Source organism: Blennius ocellaris, assembly GCF_963422515.1.
Source record: "Blennius ocellaris genome assembly, chromosome: 7".
NCBI classification, from domain to species: Eukaryota; Metazoa; Chordata; class Actinopteri; order Blenniiformes; family Blenniidae; genus Blennius; species Blennius ocellaris.
The window spans coordinates 17,032,059-17,053,257 of NC_137656.1; the positions used below are offsets into that span (position 1 = coordinate 17,032,059).

At 40.8% G+C, this 21,199-nt stretch overlaps 1 protein-coding gene across 1 annotated transcript in view; it reads left to right on the forward strand.

Moving 5' to 3' along the window:
- The first annotated feature begins 7,905 nt into the window (after nucleotides 1-7,905).
- iqgap2 (IQ motif containing GTPase activating protein 2) overlaps nucleotides 7,906-21,199 on the forward strand; it is a 31,384-nt gene continuing 18,090 nt past the window's right edge. The window contains exons 1-7 of the mRNA XM_080499109.1: nucleotides 7,906-7,981; nucleotides 13,556-13,712; nucleotides 14,079-14,156; nucleotides 15,752-15,828; nucleotides 19,781-19,848; nucleotides 20,163-20,276; nucleotides 20,393-20,571. Of these exons, the coding sequence (XP_080355235.1) occupies nucleotides 7,941-7,981; nucleotides 13,556-13,712; nucleotides 14,079-14,156; nucleotides 15,752-15,828; nucleotides 19,781-19,848; nucleotides 20,163-20,276; nucleotides 20,393-20,571 (714 nt within the window). The 5' untranslated portion in view covers nucleotides 7,906-7,940. The remainder of the gene's footprint in view (nucleotides 7,982-13,555; nucleotides 13,713-14,078; nucleotides 14,157-15,751; nucleotides 15,829-19,780; nucleotides 19,849-20,162; nucleotides 20,277-20,392; nucleotides 20,572-21,199) is intronic.

A 21,199-nucleotide genomic window follows, 5' to 3' on the forward strand; every position in this document is an offset into this window, starting at 1 on the left:
CACCGGTGTAGTGTTCTCTCCTGGGGTAGAATCTAGAATGGGTGAGTCCTGAAGGACGCCCTGCAAGCATTTAGAGTCAGGAGTGCAAGTGGCTTGGTTCATGCACATCTTAATACTATTAATCACATTTCACTAATAGACCGTAGTTAAAGCAAGGTAGCAGACCACCCTTGGACACCCTTTGTATTTGACTTTGACCATACAAATCAGATCCTTGTGAGGCATTTAAGGCGATCAGATATTGCTCGGGTGTGAGTGCTGAGTTTTGGTTTTGGTTTCTCGACGGGTTGCACCTTCCAGCAGCAGCAGCAGCAGCCATAACCCGATGTGGCTTTTAATATTAATACAGTCTTGTTTAAAAAAGCCAGATGGGGAGAAAAGTGACAAACAAGCCGTAATGAGCACACCCAGCCTGCTGTGTGACAGCGCAGGGAATAGATGATCAGACAGAGCGGACTCTTGACACAGCTGTATGACAGCTGGCGTGCCCACAGGACTCACATGAAGTGCACAGGACATGTGTGCAGAAAGTCATCTTTGACAAATACAGAAAAAAACCACAATGTATACACTTCATGTGTAAATACAGGCTCTATTTACCGAACCCTTATTCCTAGATAATATTAAGAAACATTTACTTAGACATCTGCCTCCTTTTTAAAAGATACAACTTGTAATACCTTTACTCTAAAAAAAAACAAAACTATCTGAAAATACTACACATAATATTATATTAGATAAATATATTTTAGTTGAGCCAACCAGCAATCAGTCTGGTTTGTAAACGTACCAGGCGATGGCGCAGTAAGTCTCTATTCCTGCCTTCAGTTCAATAATATAAAAAAAAAAACCTCAACAGATTTGAATATTAAAATGAAAGGGAAACATGACTGAAGTTCTCTGCGGAATAGTGACTCACTGCTGCCACCTAGTGTGTAAAGGCACTAAGTAAATCTGACATGCTGTACTTTTAAAGTGGACCAGAGACCAAGCCCTTTGCATTACCTACACAATCAAGAATCGAAAAGGCCATACTGAAAAGCTATATTTTCATGCACCAATAATTGTATGTTCTGTTGGATCTGAGAATTGCACTTTTATTTTCTGCCATGTGACTGCAGAAGTGTTTCATTGTTATTTTCCTCCGATTTGTATCGTTCTCATCTTCTTCAGCGTTGCGTTATGGTGCCACAGCTCTGAGATGGGCTCTGCTTCTGAGTTTGTTTTGTGTCTGCTCCTGCTTGTGGCAGTAACATGTCGTGCTGCTTCCTTTCAGAAATACTGAATGGCCTTTTTCAATGTGCCTCTCCTCGACTGGAGCAGTCTGCCCGTAGTCATGTGCTGTCCAAAGGTTAGAAGGAACAAGCTGAAACTAAACAGGGATTCAATGGATGAAACAACATCCGTTTTCCTCCATAAATGTGAAACATGTGGCCAACAGCTTATGAATTATTTTCTGGTTAAAACAAATTTTTTTGTCATTGGATGTGCTCGCTTGGATAAAATATTAACTTCCGTGAGTGAGCATCTTCCTCTTCTGAAAAACTTCTATTAGAGTGCAAATGAAATCATCACATTACGGACGGTTGTGTAGGTTTTCATGCATGACTGAAAGTAATGATGTGGATAAAAGCCATCTCTTTATGAGGGCTGATGATACCATCATTGGTGAAGGTGTCTCCTAAGGAAACTCAGATGTTTTTTTTTTAAAGAGTTTTAATTACCTCAGCTCAGATTAGATTTGTTTCATATGATGTATTGGAGCAACTCCAAAAATAAATAGTTTCCTCCATGCCATGAGCTTGTGAATATGTGACAAACATTAACAGTTAATATAGATTGTGTGTTTCAAAACTGAGACATTTTGGGAAAATATAATAAGATTATAAATAGAAGGAAAAACACATATTTCTTGATTTCGTTTTTTTTCTTTCTCGTTTTAGACGTTTTTCAGGTTTTTCCAGGTCTATTAGTAATTGATAAGTTATGTAGCTTTGTTCTCATGCACTTCCCATGTTCCTGCAGAATCGGTGGTCGCAGTGGTTTGCTGCAGCTGGATCACTCACTGAAAAAGTTAACAAAAGAAATCAGCACCATTCGTGTGTAGCCATCTCTATCCAAACTAAACATTTCACAGATTTTGTAACACAAATACACCGTGAAACACGCTGCTATTGTGCAACAGATATTTTTGACCATATGATTTGAATATTTTTGAGAAAAGAGGTCAACTTAAAGATATAGATACAATTTAAAAAAGTGGCGATATTTTGCCAAGCGCTACTGGCAGCTGTTACTGTAGTAGCAAAAATGTAAGGAGTGCTCAGCTTTTTGGAAAATCTAAACTAGAGGATCTATCTGACATGTTGTGTAAGGGAAAAATAATATTAATGGTGCATTTCAGCTATTTATCTTATAGCTTAAATGTATGTGTGTGTGTGTGTGTTCTGAAGACAGAGAAATAAAAGTAAAAGCAGACTTTTGTGAGTGTGTGTGTGTGTGCGTGTGTGTGTATGTGTGTGTGTGTGTGTGTGTGTGTGTGTGTGTGTGTGTGTGTGTGTGTGTGTGTGTGTGTGTGTGTGTGTGTGTGTGTGAATGGATGAATGTAAATATTCTGTACATATCAATGCAGATATTGGGTTAAATGTGCATAAGCTCCTTAATTGACTCACCCGTCTCCTGCTTTGTTCATCCACTGTATCTCTATTGTACATCTCTGTGTGTCCTTGGCTTTCACCTGCTTCTCTGTGCGTGTGTGACAATTATGTTCGTGTGGATGTGTGCGTGTGTGTGCAGAAATTTGCATGTACGTAAGAAAACCTTTGTTCTTTTGTGCTCAACTTTGTGTTTCCTCAGTAAATTCTTCTGGCAGAAAATGATGGCAATATTAAGATATTTTTGTTGGGGGAGAAAATGTGAATGTATCACTCTCGTAAGTTCAGTTCACCTGTTTTATGAAGGTAGTCAAATGTACTGTGTGTGGACAAAAACGTGAATATTATTGTGCAGGGCTTACCAGTTAAGAGGATGACTGGTTGTTCAGAGTTCCATATGTGTGAAAATATGTGAAAAAAATATTTGCCAAATGATGCCCTGTGAACAATGTTAGAAAATATTAAAAAAGCAGGGATTGCAGACTGTGCTGCTATTGAACATATATAATAAAACTTATGTTCTCTAGCAAATAATGCTGTGCTTCTTATTCAACAAGGCACCTATTGTAACATGCTTATCTAAGCTTTTTTGTTAATGTGACATAATATAACGTTTCCATTCAGACAAGGTAACAGTTTTGAGTACTAACAAACTTACTTTCTTCAGGAGAAAGTATGTGAGAAAGTTGGGTAATGTTGACAGAGACAGATAGTTGTGTGTTTGTAGTCTATTCAACAATCAAACACTGAGTTTACCTTTACAAATGAAACAACTCTGTCAGCCGAGAAACCCTCACAGAACTGCAGTGCCCCTTTGTGGTTTTCTGACGTAAGATCGAAGTAACTCTGCCATCGAGTGGCTGGAATAAACCATTACATCATCATAGAACCTTACTAAAACTAAACGATATGACTTTATCACTGAGTTTATCACTGTATCATACTTGACACAATCTTAACTGCAACATCACAAACAAAATTTGCAATGACATGAAAAAATAACAAAGACCATTGATAGTAATGATGAGAGAGAAGCTGGAAGACAACACACACACACACACACTAACCCAGAGCGAGCCATCATATAGCATGGTGTACAATGACAGTTGTATTAGTGACAGCTTTTTGGTTGAATACCTCTGCATGGACATCAATCATTGATATACATTTCTTATTAGAAGACAAATTGAATAGTGAAATAGAGTTTTTACATGTACATTTGTTGACATGAAACGTCCCTATATAGAGATTAACAATCGTACATAGTTTATTTTCATGAAATTCAATATAGCTAATGATGTTCTAACCTTCACTATTGACTTTTGCAGCGTTATGCGCCCTATGGCCAGCAGATAGAGCTAAATCCCACCCCATCCAAATATTTTCTTTCTTCTTCTTCTTCTTCTTCTTCTTCTTCTTCTTCTTCTTCTTCTTCTTCTTCTTCTTCTTCTTCTTCTTCTTCTTCTTCTTCTTCTTCTTCTTCTTCTTCTTCTTCTTCTTCTTCTTCTTCTTCTTCTTCTTCTTCTTCTTCTTCTTCTTCTTCTTCTTCTTCTTCTTCTTCTTCTTCTTCTTCTTCTTCTTCTTCTTCTGCTGCTGCTGCTGCTTGCTGCTGCTTTTTCTTCTTCTTCTTCCTTTGGGTTAACGGCAGTTTGCATCTGTGAATGTTGCATCACCGCCATCTGCTGGTTTCATTGCTCTACGTTATTTCCCACCGCCCTATGATGTGAAGTTGATGTGTTTAACTGAACATGTCCCGTGCAAAGCGGAGGGGAGAGGCAGTTCATGGAGGAAAATGAAAGAAAATGAGAGACGATACGCCAAGTGAGAGGCAAGAAAAAGAAGAAGTAGTGGCAGGAACACAACATTTTCCAGAGGAAAAGTTCACCTTTCAACGTTATTCATTCACACTCCCAGTCATACGCCTTATAGCCGGCAGGTAAAGTTAATCCCGCCCCGTGCTGTCAATCATTCAAGCTGCGCGCTCAGTGGATGCGAGTCGAGATAACACGCCGACCCAAAGACCCACACCACCGCACTCAGCAAGGCGTCTGTCCGCCACTCTTCTCCTTCTCACCCGGTGACCGGGAGAGGCGCGGCTTGTCGGAGCCGCTGTGAGACGTCAGTCACTGGTGAGGGGCTGCAGCTCGTCTCCGCTTCACTCGACGGAGAAGCGGATGAGAAGCAGGCAGGATGTACCATGAAGAGACCGCAGCGTTACAGAAGCCACGCTATGGGAGTAAGTTTGTTTTCTTGCTGAATGTTTCGAGCTGACGGAGGTGTTGGTGTTTTTTTGGTTTTTTTTGTGTCGGTGTGTGTGTGTAGTTTTGGAGTTTAGGTGGATGTTTTGATGAGCGACAGGTGGGTCACGTGCACAAGGCTCCTTCACTTGTTGTTGCCGGTCCCTTCAAATAAAAGTCTGAATCTGCAGAAAGTTTTTTAAAGAAATTATTCTACTGCGTGATCATTTCAAGCTTTTTTCTCCACAGTATTGTTTTTGCTGTTGTTGTTTTGTTTTCTTCTGAGTTTATTTGACAGTGGAGCTCAGCCTATCAGCATGTCCACACATGAGGCGTTTTCACAGGTTAACTATTAACTGTGGATTTCTGCTGCTGTTGAGAAACGTCCTTCTTAACTTCCAGCAGAACTTCAAGAATGTAACAGTTGACTGATATGACCAAACAAAAAAAAAAAGAATAAACACAATGCATCTGGCGAGGGGATTTCATTAGATATCCTGTTACTGACTCAGGTGGGCAAAGTACAGCTTTGGAACTTGGATCATTAAACTTTATTGATCATCTGCTTGCTGCTTTGCATTTCCAGACTTGTGTCTCCATAAAGCAATGATTGTTGCTCAAACTGAAGAGAGGGGAAAAAAAAGAGGGATACAAATGGGCTGTGTTTTATTTGTGGTCATTTTTGCACACACGGCAGAAAGTTGTCCTGAAGTTGCCCCCCTCCATGGATGTTAACTTGCAAAATGCCTTCATGGGACCAAAGCAAAGCTACTGCCTGGAAATCATTTCATGACATGACATACTAATTCGGCCATTAAGGATGAGCTAAAAAGAAAAGACTTGTCAAGATTTTTGTAGGTCAACAGGGACACCCACCCCCCCAATCCCCATCGGTTCAGTCGAACCCTGCAGCCACAATCGGAATGAGTCATAGTCGAGGCTCACGGCTGGTGATCCTGTGACACACAAAAGGCAACGGACCCATCCTGCTAGTTAAATATAACTCTGAGTGCAAGAGAGCAGGCAGGCTCTTCCAGGAAGTGTGCGAGTGACTCAGTGGAGTTGCTGTGCGATGGCAGCTCAAACCTCCCAAGACGAGGATCCGTGCACCACATTTGCATCCATGTCACCTGCACAGCTGCTCTGCCTGCTGATCTCCAGCTGCACTGGCCGGACACTTTTTGCTCATGAGGATAGGAAACATTGCTCCCACGTGGTTCCACACTGGTGTATGTGCGAGTGTGAATGTGTCTGGCCTCGGCCTCCACCCACATGGGAAGATTGTACGTTGAGGCTTTGTGAGCGGATGTAGCTGCAGGTGGCTGATGAATGGACTGAATCTGAGTGCAGTTTTTATTTTAAATCTCAGAGCAGCACCACGGACACTATGAGAAAAGTTTAATTTCACTTTGTTAAGACGGCCTTGTCAAACCCCTGTATTGACTCAGTTTTTTGTATCCGTTCTGAATTATATGAATAAGGAAGAGGGCGATCTCGGTATTTGGTGTGACCGCTTTGCCTTTAAGACGGCACCAGCTCGCCTCAGTACACTTACCGTTTTAAGGAAGTTGTTGTAAAGCAACTTGTTGAAATGAGCACAGATCTTCTGTGGATGTAGTTTCGTTCATGTAGGCTTACGCACACTTTTTTTTAAGAACAGGCCTTTGTAAGGACCACACCATCACTCCCAGGACCCCTTCACTCTGAGTCTTGTCAACTGGCTGCATGTTTCAGGTTGTTTTGCTCTTCTGCAGAATGAATTCAGAGCCTTTAGGAGTTTTGTTTTTACGGCACCCTGATTATTCCACCTCCTCTTGGACATTAAGACTACTTTGTTTTAGGCCACGCCATCAACAGGTTTATCTAATTAAATCTGCCCACAGTAGAGGCAGAAATGTTGTCCGACTCGCTGACTCGGTTGTTTTCCTCCCTCAACTGTAAGCCATTTTACTCCAAATCCTCACAGGTCAGAAATAAATCCTTCAATAAAGGTCAGCTGGTGTGGAATCTCAGCGACTCGCATGTACTTGGTTGGTGAAAGTGCTGCTCTCAAATGAAGCCCCCTGGGTCTAAGGTTGTCCTTTCACTCAGCCAGAAATAAAGACGTGATTGGATTAGCGTGCGAGTGAGGAACACTGGAGGCGGAGGAGATCTCATTAAGCTGCAGGTAAAGGTTAACTCTCAGCAGAAGTCACTTATCAGGCGGACACTACAGTAAGACTGTTGGGACATGTTCATTTCCTCTCTTGTACAAGGGTTCAGTGGGCCGTGTTGTCAGGTTTTTAAACAAGGGCACTATAAGTAAACCTCACGAAGAAGAATGCATTCACATAGTCTTTCTGATTTTGCATCATCCTTTTCTGTCTTAATGATGACATGTAGTTTTGCCTGTCCCCTCACAAATGACTAAAGTTGTATGTATATTTATTTAGTTAAAGATGTAAAGCAGTACAAGTGTTCCTGTTGTGATTGATTGTGTACTTTATGTACATGTGCTTCAAGCAGTATGACACGTCTTCAGGCTCAACTCTGGAGCGTGTAACCTCGTATTACAAAACAGTACAGACTTTTATGAGTGAGTGATCTGTTTAGGTTGGTCACCACCAATGACATGCTATATGCTGTACGCTCAGCATTTTGGACAAAGATTGGTCTTTAAAAGTAGAGCTTAGTGTTAAATTGTTACCAACTTTACCTTATGCATATGACCTTCAAAGGGATTTCACCCTCTCCCACAATTCATTTCAATCGAGAATGGTTTTTTTTTTGTTTGTTTGGTTGTTTTAAACAATGGCATCGTCTGAAAAGTCTTCATGTTGCATGCGACTAGTGAAAGGAGGGCTGGGCTGATGTGGCTCCAAGTCCCAGTGGGTAAATAAGCCCCTAAGAAACTGTTCTTTAATTAAAATAATGTGCCGTTCAGAGCAAATGGTGTGGTAAATGCAAAACACTGACAATAGTGTTGTGTTTTTTTTTTTCCCCCCTCCCAGCACTTCAGGATGAACAGTGGCTGTCTGCAGAGGAGATCGACGAGAGGAGGCGGCAGAACATGGCCTACGAGTACCTGTGTCACCTGGAGGAGGCCAAACGGTAAAGTGGGAGTGGATGAAGTGGGGGGGTAATAAAAAAAAAAAAAAAAAAAAACTCAAAGTGAACACATGACAACTGAAGGCAACCACTTTTAACCAACATTGTTTGGTTTGTAGCCACTGGGCGTGTCCTTGTTGTCATTTGTCAGGGTTGTTTAATGTGCGATTATGGGACAGTTTGTGTCTTAGGTCTGTGTGTTTAATTGACATCGTTGAAGGGAATAGTTGTGGAAATGAAGTGATGCCGAGAACCGCAAATGCCGCGTGATACACGGGAGAACAACGCAGCATGTGATGAAACCGCGTCTGTCGTCTCTGAAACCAGATGACGGATAACAAGAGAAATAGCCTGCGTGCAAAATGATGACACAAAGCTGTAACGATCACGAGACCATGTGCGAATGAGGCAAGCAACATGGGTTTTTTGTTTTTTTGTTGTTTTTTTTTTTTGGTCAATCCTTTGAAACTCATGTAAATGTGACAAAGAGTCTCCATGAGGTGTGTGAGCGAAGCTAAAACTAAACCACTTCCTGAGCAGGAAGTGTGATTCCCCCGTCTTTTCACTCACTGATTTTGTATCGGCTCCACCCTGCCACTCAGATTAGAAATCTGAAATCTTCCTCCCTCATTCATTGCCGCGAGCTCGGGCCAGGCGGTGAGTCGATCTGGGAAGAACGGCCTCTTTATGTAGGCCTGATGCCTCCGGATTGTCTGACAACTGAACTTGCACTTGACTCAGTAAAGAGCCTTTAAGGAGCTTATGTCAAAAGGACACTGAAAGTTTACACAGCCTGCTAGTCTAAACTGAGCATGGGTTCAGGCATCATTCACCACCGGGACACGCCTCGATGGCGACACATCAGCTCGGTTTCATGATGTCCTGGTTAAACTTTAGAGGAAGGCCATCTGGGCTACAGCGGCGCTTTTGGGGGAATCAGGCTCCTTAAGCAACATCACGGTTCACCTTAAAATGACCGCCTGTCACTTTCTCACTTATACTTTCTCACTTCCTGTTATTTCATCAGCAATTCTCAGCCGTGAAGCGAGGCCACTATTTTGCGTGAACTGTCACCCGAGATTAGGATTAAGACGACTGCTAATGAAGCTGTCGACCACAGACAGCGTGAGATTGGGCGCTAGTCTCTGGAGTCCTCGGTCTGCACTCATTCCACCAAGACAACCATGAGTAAGCAGCTTTATGAGAACACCGATCCTGAGCAAATTCTCGAGGTTTCTTATGTACCTGTTAAAAAAAAAACAGTCCAGAAGAGTAAAGGGGTCAAAAATATATATTATGCCATCGTGTAGGATAATCCATGAAATCAACCTGCTCAATCCCTGGAAAGTTCACTCTGTTCTCTGTTTATTCTGTGGCACTTTTCAAACAATGAAGATGTAATTTAAAATGTTTCACAGGTGATTCGCAAAAACCTTGGAAGCAAAAAAAACACATCTATAAGTTTACACATTTATAAGCATACCTGCATCCAGATGTATAGAGTTCTAGAAATATATGTAAATTACTTTTCCACACCAGTGGGTGATTCTGGCTCACCAGCTGACCTCCCGTGCATGTTTCTGGACTGTATGATGAAAGATTAAACTCGTATTAAAGAATGTCTCATATTGATGAGAAATATTTTATTGCTGCAACTGAAATCTTGCAATATTCCAGATGATTTAATTATTGGTTTTAATCACTTTTGTCACACGGCTTGTTTTCAGCGGTGAACCTATTGGTTTTGTTGGTGACCTCAAACTCATTGATAACACTTTTTTTTTTCTTTTTTGTATGTTACAACAAGAACTTGTATCAATTGTGACTCGATTTTTGTCCTTGTATGTTGGTTCAGTGAAACGTCAACCTTGACACTAAAGCTTTGACTGTCCAGTTATTGTTTGACTTGCAACATGTCATTATTTTTTATGGGAATAAAAACCGAGCATGAGACGTGCACTTTGTTTCACTTCCCTGTTCAGATGGTTTTGGATCCGCCATTTACCTGAAGAAAATTTGCAATAAGAAAAAAACCTGCTGCTCTCATTAATAACTTTGTTTCTAACTCGTGCCGTTGCATGCAGACACACACACAAACCCGGCTCATGACCATCATGACCCAGTCACATGACGCAATCCCGCAACAGGCGCTCTGTGTTGACGGAGCTGAAAGCAAAGCAGGATACTTGACTGCTAATGTGTTGAGGTGAAATAGATTTGTGCTCTGGTCCAGGAGGCTGTGTTTTGTTTAGCATGGTGTGTTGCAGTTTGCACAATAACAGGAAGGCCTTCTTTGGCTGGCTGTAAATGGCATTGCGAGCCTGTCCCACAGGAGGAGACGCGTTCTTCCTTTATTGTTTTGAGCACAGGAAGTGAAGTTTCATGAGTGAGCTATGTCAGCCATGCAGGATGTTTCCTGACCATGTTTTCAAGCCACCAAGAGATTTATCCTTTTTTTTTTTTTTTTTTTTGTAACCGGACTGTCATCCATACTTGCTCCCTGTTAACGTCACTTCGCTTTGTGTGGCCTATACTTGCATAATTATTGCGGCAAAAATGCATTGATTCTTAAGAGATTCACACTTGAATGATTATGCGATCGATGCATCATCCCTCCTAACGTGTGAAGGTACGTGCACTGCTATTCAAACTCGCGTACACTAAACAAGTTTGTTTGAAGAGCAGGACTCGGACTGCTCCAAAGTAAAGTCTGACGTGGTTCAATTGAATTTGGATTGAAATCTGAACAGACTGTACAGACCAAACACAGGACATGATGGGCTTCAGAAGTACCGGATCCTCGCAGCAGATCGTAATTGAAGTGCACAACAGAGGAGTTCCTGTAGTTGTTTTGAGAGCCTTTTATGACTTGACGTGTCACTGAGTTCTCAGCTAGTAAATATATATAGAATTAAATATTTCTTTACACTGCAGAGAGCATTAGAAAGAAAAAAAAAGGTCTAAATATGCTGTAAAACCACAGTAATATGACCGTGAATAGTGCAAGTGCAAGTTTAAGCAGGTGTGTCTTTGCATGGCAGGCAGAGTGTTCCTGATGTTGCTAAAAAGGTCGTCAGGGCAACTCCTGGTGGTCAGACGGGCTGGAGACACAGTGAAGATGTAAAGATGGAGCAGGACTGATTGGTGTGGAGGAGTGAAGTTGTAAATGACCGTAGAAAATGTGGTGGCGGGTTTTGGAATCGATATGAGAAGCTGCTGGACAGGTGGGAAGTCACTAATGGTGTCCTGGTGGCGGCGCGTGTCGCTCTCTCAACGACCGGTTGGTTCCCAGGTGGGATGCGGACAAGAATGTGATGGTACTGTATAAGTGAAAGACGGGAAAGAATTGTTCATTTGGACAGAGTGGGTGGACACGTTGCGTCTATTGTGGATTTACAGTGTTGGAGTCGCATGACACAAAGACTGTTTACCTGAGGATAAATACAGGATGATGATGCTCAGGGTAAAACTGAAAAGGTCGATGGAAATGGATTTGATGCCTTTTAGGAGGGACGTCGATTTTTCAATCTCGAGATTGAGAAATTTAGATGTGAATCATGATTTCCTTATACTGTACTTGGACTGTCACAGAGGGAAGTTCAGAGAGTACAGGTTGGTTTGGTGGACTGATGGGAGTTGGCGGTCCTTTACTCCTTGAGTTGCATAAACCCGCACACTTCACTGAGTTTGTGCCGAAGGTGCACCGAGTGTTTTGGTTGTCCTCAGTGTGCTGACACAAATTCTGCAGGCCTGGAGCCTTTGAGCGCCCACATGGAATTAATTAATCAAAACAAGGTGTCGTCTGCGTGCATGTGGGAGTTGACACGTTCCAGTCATTAGACCTCGAGGAGGCTGGCAGGGAACAAGATGAACTGTTCGGCTGACCAGCTGCAGGGGCTGCGAGATTTAAAAAAAAAAAAAAAAAAACTGTGACCGGGCCCTTGTTTATCATACTGATTTAACATTTCTTTTTAAAGTCAACAACCGTGTTTGGGGTGTTTATTGTACTTGGCATATTTAAAATGTACAAGTGTGCAGTAATCATAATTTATCTTCCATCTTCAAAATCGTGGCTGTTAAGATGTGCGTTGACCGATTTATCTAAACAACTGAATCATTACAATCAACCTAAACAAAAAACATCAGTCGTTGGTAGAAGAGCAACACAATTGCATGTTGTATTTTTTTTGGTAGTCTTTAACAAGCAGGACTGAACTGTAGCCGTTGCAGTAAATGTGGCGTTGCATTGAGGCACAGAGATAATGTGTAACAGACATTCAGACTGTGATGAGTCACTGTGCTCACAAATCATTCACTAGTTATTTGGAAAGGGTTTTTCCTAATATCTCTGGGAGTAGTCTGGCAAAAAAAAATAAAACACTGCAGCCCCAAAGACACTATTAATTCTTTCTGGGGGAAATGACATCAGTTTTTAATGACGGTCGAGAAAAATGCAACATAAGCCCCAAAAAATGTTTCTCTCTGGTTTATAACTTTTACCTTTGTTTAAAACTATGAAGTCATCCTATGCTTGTCAATTCCATTTTGTTTTTTTTCACACATAATTTTCCTGCAAAAGTGAACTTGGAAACCTTGTGGACATAAAAAAAAAAAAAAAAAGGAGTACGAGAGTGTCCTGGCCGCTTGACAAAGCACAAACTGCAAATGTGTCCACAGCCCCCTGCCTGAAGCATGCTGGGCTCAGTGTGGGTGTTGCCCTGTAACAATGCCCAGATCCTTCACACCAACAGACTGCTTTGTTTCACTGTTTTCCCAAAACCCCTCCAGCTGATTACAGCAACATTGACATTGAGAGTAATGTGAGTGACGGACTTTTGCCGGTCTGAGACTTGATGCATCAACGAGAGTTAAACGAGGTTTTCATTCATTCTTTGCCCGAGGTTCTGTTTGCTTAAATCGTTCAACAGTTTTGTTGATCAAGAAGTATGTCTCAGATTGGGATCATCATTCAATAACCGTACCTTTTAATATGACCCATGTCCTTGTGTGTTGTTGTCGGTTTGCCAAGAACTCAGAGAAGTTCAGCAGGTGTCGGGGGGGGGGAAAAAACAATATTGAACTGTTCACAACATGCATTGCATCACCTAATATTCAGCTCGTGGACATCAAAAGACAACTGGCAAAGTTAAATAATCCAAAAAATGAGTTTGAAAGTATTGTTTCTAGTGCTTTCTAGGTCATATGGAAACGTATCCAGCAGTGAACTTTGCGGATCAGTTGAGGCCCATGTAAGCAATGACTTTCTCAGGTGCTGTTTACCAACAGGGTGCCAGTGGAAAATTGTACAACTGTTGGAGAATGGCCAACGAGGTGAAAGGGTAGTTCAGGCAGTCGATGGGATGCGATGGAGGCAGATGATCAACCTGTGGTTAACAAAGTCCAGCTCTTAATGTGTTTTTCTAATGTTCTTTGAACACTTTCAGCTGGTTTTCTCAGCCTACTACTTACGACCAGCTTAGAACTGATATTGATTTCTTACTCCTGGGGTTTGTTTGGCTTGAAGAGATCCAACAGGAATCCTGCTTCACCTGAAACCTGTGTTTCTGTCTCTCACAGGTGGATGGAGGCCTGCTTAGAGGAGGAACTGCCTCCGACTACACAACTGGAGGAAAGCCTCAGGAACGGTGTTTATCTTGGCAAACTAGCCCATTTTTTTGCTCCCAAAACTGTGCCTTTGAAAAGGATCTACGACGGAGATCAGACCCGTTATAAGGTAAAGCTTCTCTTCTTCCACTGACCTTCTTTAAGGTAAAGGTCCCGGTTGTGCTACATTTAGCTTTTTCGGATTGCATCACAGCCGACAGGAAGACAATTTCCTGACCTGTCAGGCCTCTTTCCGGCAGTTTAAAACAGTTTTATACAGCAAAGTGAAAGAAACAAAGTCAGAGTTCGTGTCACACAATAACAATCGGCTGCAGAAGAGTGTGATCTGTTGCTTGGCTTTAAGCATGTCGGTCACCTTTCACACACTGTAAACAATACTTGTCTGCCTACTCCATGTCCAATATCATTTATGAATGCAAATTTTGTGAAGTTCCTCATTGTTTTAATTTTTCTTTTTGTTTATCTTCATTTTTAGAGCACCGGGCTGCACTTCAGACACACTGACAACACGGTGCAGTGGGTCCGAGCCATGGAGTCCGTGGGCCTCCCCAAGGTAACGCACTGCATAGCCGCCAAGTTCCCATCACCTGCTCCCTGATTAGCAAATACACATAGAAAAACAGACTGGACCTGGTTGAAGAAACAAATAAAAAGAAAATCCTATGATTTTCATGAAACATTATTATTTTGTAATTTTTTTTTATTTTTTTTTTGACTTGTCATGAACTTTAAGCTAAAATGCATTTATTCTGCATTTTAATCTATTTTCTCCCCATAATGTTATATTACACACAGATTGTTGAGTTCTTGACTTGTAGTACCAATAACAAATCGCCTGACCAATGCATCTGTGCAAAACTCTCACATGTGCGGTTTAAGTGATGCTGGATGCACTTTGACAAATGAACTTGGTTTTTAGTTTACACATTATCTTCTGAATTATATATGATATGTCCCAGCCCAGAAGCCATCCTCGTATGTATGACGGCACATTTCAGACATTAAAATGTAATGAGAGTGTGATAGATTTGACAGCACAATTTAAACCTAATTACATAATTTACGAGAGGACACAAAAGGCTTCAATGAGATTCATCAAGAGGATCGCAATTCAGTAAAATCGATACCCTACCTTTCTTTGTTTATCATTTGTTGAGAAAGGCCAGAATGTCATATACGATAATGTCGTCGAGAATTGTGATGACCATCTGCTGTTGGTGGCTTTGTGCCGTTTCTCTTTTTATTAATTTACACCACCGGGATGAAACAATGTTGTTGTTTTTTTTTTTTTTTATATATCATCTATGCATTTTCAGTTCTTACCAGCAGTGTGACACAAAGAGAGTAGCTCGACTATTTTTGGCCATTTTTTTCCTGAAATGTTTTGCTTTTGACCTCTGACCTGTTGTCACTATATGAACTAGTCATTCGATTCACTGTGCAGCACTAACAGGAGTTGAGCCCTGTTTTAAACGGAAATGTGATTACTCTGTGAAAAATGTGAATTAAGATTTTTGCAATTCGAATAGGATCATCATAATTTGGAATTAGAAGGCATTTTTTGTTGTCAATTTAAAAGGAGAAACCTGAGGAGTAGGAAGTTCCTTTTTCTTTTTTGACAATTCAAATCAATGACATTCACATGTTTGGGGCCTGATTCCCAGTCTCTCCTTTCAGTCTTTATGGAGGCTACAGATTTTACTGATGCTGTTCTGACATGATGAAAAAACATTTTTTTAAATCACCGGCACATTTACGTTCCATCATGTTTGCTCTTTTAAAAGTTCAACCAGGTTGATGGGGTTCAGCTCTATGCATACTTTACAAGTCTGTTTCACACCATTGATTTGTTAAAAAAAAAAAAAAAACACCTAGATTTGCCATGACAATCACTGTGAAGAGCTTAATCATGCCATTTTTATCATAAAAAGGCATCACGGACAAGCTGCTCTGCTTTTTACATGACATTTCACATCATATGTTTTTGTCCTTGTGTCTCCCCTGTCAAGTTCTCCTCCATCAAGTTGAAATGTGTAGGAAAATGAATGTAATGGATGGTGTACCTTTGTCACATTGCTGCAGAATAGTGTCAAGAAGCTGATAACAGATGATTGACTAAACGTGACTCGTATCTGTTGTGTTTTTCAGATATTTTATCCTGAGACGACTGACGTGTACGATCGCAAAAACATGCCCAGGGCGGTGTACTGCATACACGCTCTGAGGTAAGACTGAAAACATTTCACAAGCATGATGATGTGTATATATATATATATATTTTTTATTTTTTTTATTTTTTTATTTCACAGTCTGTATTGCATTTCTCTCCTGTGGCGGGAAAATTATTCACCCGTCTCTTATCTTTGTGTCGGTGCAGTGGCAGAGTGCCCTGCTGCTTTTTCCTGAAGGTGTAACGCATGAATGTTTTGATCAAATTCACTTCCAACGGAGATATACAAACCCAACTTGATATTCTCTGATGACCTAAAGGTGCAGTGCTAATATTTGGTACTCAGGATTAACCTGTTAGTCACTGGATAGATTCGATCCATTGAGCAGTACTTTTTTGTTTTTGTTTTTTTTCTCTGAACATTTTTGTGTGAGCAGCAGTAGTTTGTTTAAACGCCACTCGATGACATTTACTCAGCTGTCGTTTCCTTTCACTTGTTCCTTGTGGCAGACTATGACGTGTTAGAACTCCAATCCTATGACGTGCTCAGTTTGTCATGCACAGGATGACTTGTATGCAACCTCTGAGATGTGTAAAACTCCCTACAGTGTTTCCATTTACTTTAATCGGCAAACTCCTATTCTGTCATCGCTGACAGGACTGGACACGGATTCTTCTCATAACCATAATTCCTACACTGTATGATATCTAGAACATTCAAAACTACCAAAAAGCAGAGAAATACAGTGTTGCGGCTACTCAGAACTTACAACTATGACCAAAAGAAAGGGCGGAAACACTCACTTGTACATTTTTGCAGTCTTTAAATTAGGGCTGGGCGATTTGGCCTAAATGGGCCAAAATGATGTATTCTGTTGCATTGTGTACTACAAAATACTACATTGTGACGTGGTAAATTGTAGGACGAGTTGACACTGAATGAACCAAGCACCAAATAATATATATAATAATAACTTCAGAAGCCAGGGATGAATTTTGCAAAATCACACCTTTAGTACTAAAAATGACAACAAAGTTAATTTGAATGAAACATTCTGCTGCAAAATACAGTGAAATGTAAAAACAAATCCTATATAACCACCTTGCTTAGTGGTCTCTGTGGCTGATTGGAGCTTTGAGCGGCCGGTTTTGGTCCACAGGCCTCATGTTTGACTAAAGTAAACGTCACAGCTGCGAGGCTGAATGCTGGTTAATGTAGGTTAAGGTTTAAAACCTCAGTTCTCCACTATTTATTCTCTCTTACTGGGTCTCCAGTCCCAGGATCGACTGCACACATGAGCTCAACAGCTTTCAGCAAGGTGGGCGTCTTTTTCGAAGATTGACCGTCTAAAATGAGTTTGGACGCCTCGTTACCTGGAGCAACTGGTTTCGAATAAAAATCAATTTTAGCTACAAATTTGATAAATCGATATTTTTTTTGCCCAGCTCAACTTTACATAAATGAAAAAAGACTGCATATAATTCCAAATATTAAAAAGTTGATCGTTGTATTGTCATAACTACCATACATGATAAATGAGGCTTAAAGGAGTTAAGAATTATTAGTAGGCCTTGTAGCAACCAGTAATGTTGTAATGATCAATATCACAATACCTTTTCATCATGTCATAATTGGGATCTTTTTCAATGTAATAAAGCCCATAAATTAATAACTTACCAATAGTGTAGTAAGATATTTGATCCATTATCGAAATAATGTAGCTACTAATGTAATATGACTGAAGTAACACTAGAAAATACTTTCAAAAATATACTAATACATAGAGCTGCATTTCTTGGGATAAAATCATTGTTCCACAGGTCATATTCATTCATTGAGGATACAAACTCTGCAAAATCATGGTTGTAAAAACAAAATCTTTAACTATTTTATCACATTATTAGCAAGTTGTGATTAGCTATATTACATTCAGAATGGCCAAAAGTGGCACGTTATATATTATCATTTGCGGGTATTACAGTTATCATGTTGTTGATTGTTATCCCCAGAGAGGATAGAACACCCAAACCTAATCTTATTTTTAACAAGTGCTTTATTGGGTGAGTGACACATAAGTGGGCATATTTGATAACCTACACATTTCCTTCAAATTAACAAAATATTGTTTTTACATTTTCCAACAAGTGGAGCACTTGCAAGAAATCACAATCTTGGCTTAAATAATGGAGTGGCACGACTTCTTACCCTTTTATGGTTGTAATCATACACAGTGGGTTAGGGTTGCATTTACAAGCTGACTGTAAAGCAATATACTCACTTCTTTTTGGGGGAAGAGGTTGTAGGTTTCCTCACACACCTTTCAGCCTTGTGAACAAACAGGAATCTTGTGCATTTAAACTACAATCAGCAGAGCACATGCACAATGGTCTCCACAGTTGGTAGTTTCAGTGTGAAACTCCACACTTCAGACGGTAGACCCCCTGCCTACAGTTTCACTTTTCTGTAGAAAACTTTGTGGCGGTATATGTAATGTGGGTAGTTGAGTTGAGTGCACTTTACTCATGCCTGCACTGTTGAGATGAGTTGGAATGAATTCAAAGGAGATTTTTTCAAATCTATATCTTCCTCATCTAATCAGCTAAACACCGATTTGGGGACTGCTTCTGTGAACTGCCTGGGTTGTTTTCTCTGTTGTAGTGTTTTGGTCCGGTCCTCTCGGAGGGTCAACTTCCTTCCCTCCATATGCACACACGTGCTCTTCCTTCCTGCTCGTCCAGCTAAAGTCCCACAAGGTTCCAGTAAATCAGTTTGCTTCCCTGGGCAGCTCTGGAAGCCTTGAGACACTCACTCTGGCAGAAAATTACAATAATAATAATAAAAAAAGCAATGTCACTAATGCACTTTTGAAAAGTTAGAAACTCCACTGAAGTGCTAAACATGCAACAATGACTGTTTTGTCTTCAGGGAGCGTGAAATATAGAGAATAAAGAGAGCGGATCAACTTTGTGCATAAAGGTGGTTGCTCCAAGCCAGTCAGCTGATCGTCTGCAACCACTGTGACTTGCAATCAGCCAACTTCGTTACCCGCAGTCAGATGTTACTGTGCACATATCTGACAGCAGATCAGCTGCCTGCATGTTTAGACAGATTGAGATGTTCGTTTGAAGCCCCCCCCCCCCCCCCCCCGACCAAAAGGACAAAGCATATCTCATGTTGACACAAACATGGTGGCCAAAGGGCAAAACAACCCACCAGCTACTCGGTTCCTCCGTTCAGAGCTGTGCAGATGAGAGGGCTGCCTTGAATATCTATAATTCATTATCACTTATCGGGTGCCTGCAGCAGGATTAAAGTTTGATGAAGTTTCCAGCCACCTGCCGCTTGAATTCTTTGCCATGTTGTGTACTGCTGCAACATCACGCTTCACTGAATTATGAACCAACACTACCCTCATCTGGTGTCTGTGTGCCACCACAGAAAGCCGAACTACTCACTCAGTTTTGAACACAAAAAAATAAACAGATATAGATGAATGCACTGCCACTTTTATGGAAAACTGAGCCATTTCTCACTTCTATTCAAATAAATCACTATTTATGTAATTTAAAAAAATTGTAGTTAGGAGACACTCGCTTTTGTCACTTTAGTTTGTTTTGTGCTTCACTGGCAGTGAAAGTAGATTTGTCTACATTGAATAAACTCTCGTTTCCTTCAAGACACATTTTGTTTTAATTCATTCATGGGGTCTCTGGACGGTGGATATATTCGTACCACACGTGATGTAGTTGACAAAATGTTCTTTTAAGTGTCACATTTGTCACCAAACTGTAAAGAAAGCGTTGCCAAATAGCCATTATATGAAAGTGACTGCACGAAGCCTCGAGACTTAGAAGTTGGGTGTTGTTGTTTTTTTTTTTTTCTTTCATTGATCATTTTTGGTTGATCATAGTTTTACAGTGTTTGAAACTTTCTGTTGCTTCATCGATGTGTAAACATATACTATGAACTTTTTAATGACTGTTACAATCTGCCTGCTCTATTTCAGCCTGTACTTGCACAAACTGGGGATCGCACCACAGATTCAAGACCTGCTGGGCAAACTGGTTTTTACAGGTAAAACACCTCGAAATCACCTCACCTGAACACAAAGTACCACACGGATGCTCAATTGAGCAACTTTCTTTGACGCAGGGGTTTTTATAGTGTAGGAGGATGTTTATCATCACAGCGTGATACTGTAAAGCCATTCAGTATATTTTTACTTTAAACATCCGGTGTCTTTGTAAAGCAAATGTGTTTAAAATGAGATATTTCCTGATGTTATGCCAAACATGGATTAAAGCAACTAAAAGAGAGCGGAGGAATATATTCTATGCAGTTATAATTTAAGCAATAATGTCTGTGTCGCTGACATATTTGTTTTCCAGAGGAGGAGATCAATAACATGAGGAGTGAACTGGACAAGTACGGCATCCAGATGCCAGCTTTCAGTAAAATAGGTGGTATCCTGGCAAACGAGCTGTCAGTGGATGAGGCTGCCTGTGAGTTTTATGATCCGTTAATCTTTTCTTTTTTTTTTTTTACCAGAAACATGAGACATCATAACTAATGGAGTTGAGTAATTTTGTCTAAATGTTTGTTTGTGCTGTTATTTCAGTGCACGCAGCTGTGATTGCCATCAATGAAGCCATCGACAAAGGTCAGGCCTCGGTGACGATGGGATTCCTGAACAATCCGAATGCAATGCTGACGAACCTCCAGGGAGCTCTGGCCCAAGAATACCAGGACGTACTGAGCCGGGCCAAAGCTGGCAAGTGGGATCAATCGTCAGGAAGGGTGAGAAGTCGACCAAGTATTTCAATTGAGATGCAAAGTAACTGGAAAATGTAACTGGAGATTGTTGTGTCACAAAGTAAGTCCTGGGGGTGCACACAGTCCAATGTGATCTCAGTTTGGGTCGCAGCGGTAAAAAGATAACCAGGAAATATTAACAACACAGTTTTTTGTTTCCTTTAAACATTTTTTTTTTTTTTTAATCAAATGACCCTCAAAGAATGACTTTGATACTGTTATTATTTTAACTGCTGAGTCATTGATCGGCTTGGGGCCATTCAGTTCTCGGTACTGCCGCCTGACATTTACTTTTATGGCAATAGTGGACTCTAAAGTGGAAAAACAACAGTTACCTTTATTGGCAAAGTCCTGCTTGTGTTGTCTGTGTTGTTTTTCGTCTTTGTGAGGTCATCCTGTTGGAATGGATGAACTGTCTTGCGGCCAGTTTTCACCAATGTGTGACCCGTCTTTCTTACCAACAGGCACTGAGACAGACATTTTATCTGTAGACTGCGTTTGCTGATGTGTTCTACTATTCTTTTACATTCTTTATCGGGGTCCAGGGGGTCTTTATTTTGTGTGGCCAGTAGGCTAAGAAAATGGGGGAAAAAATATCCTTGGGGAATTTTGT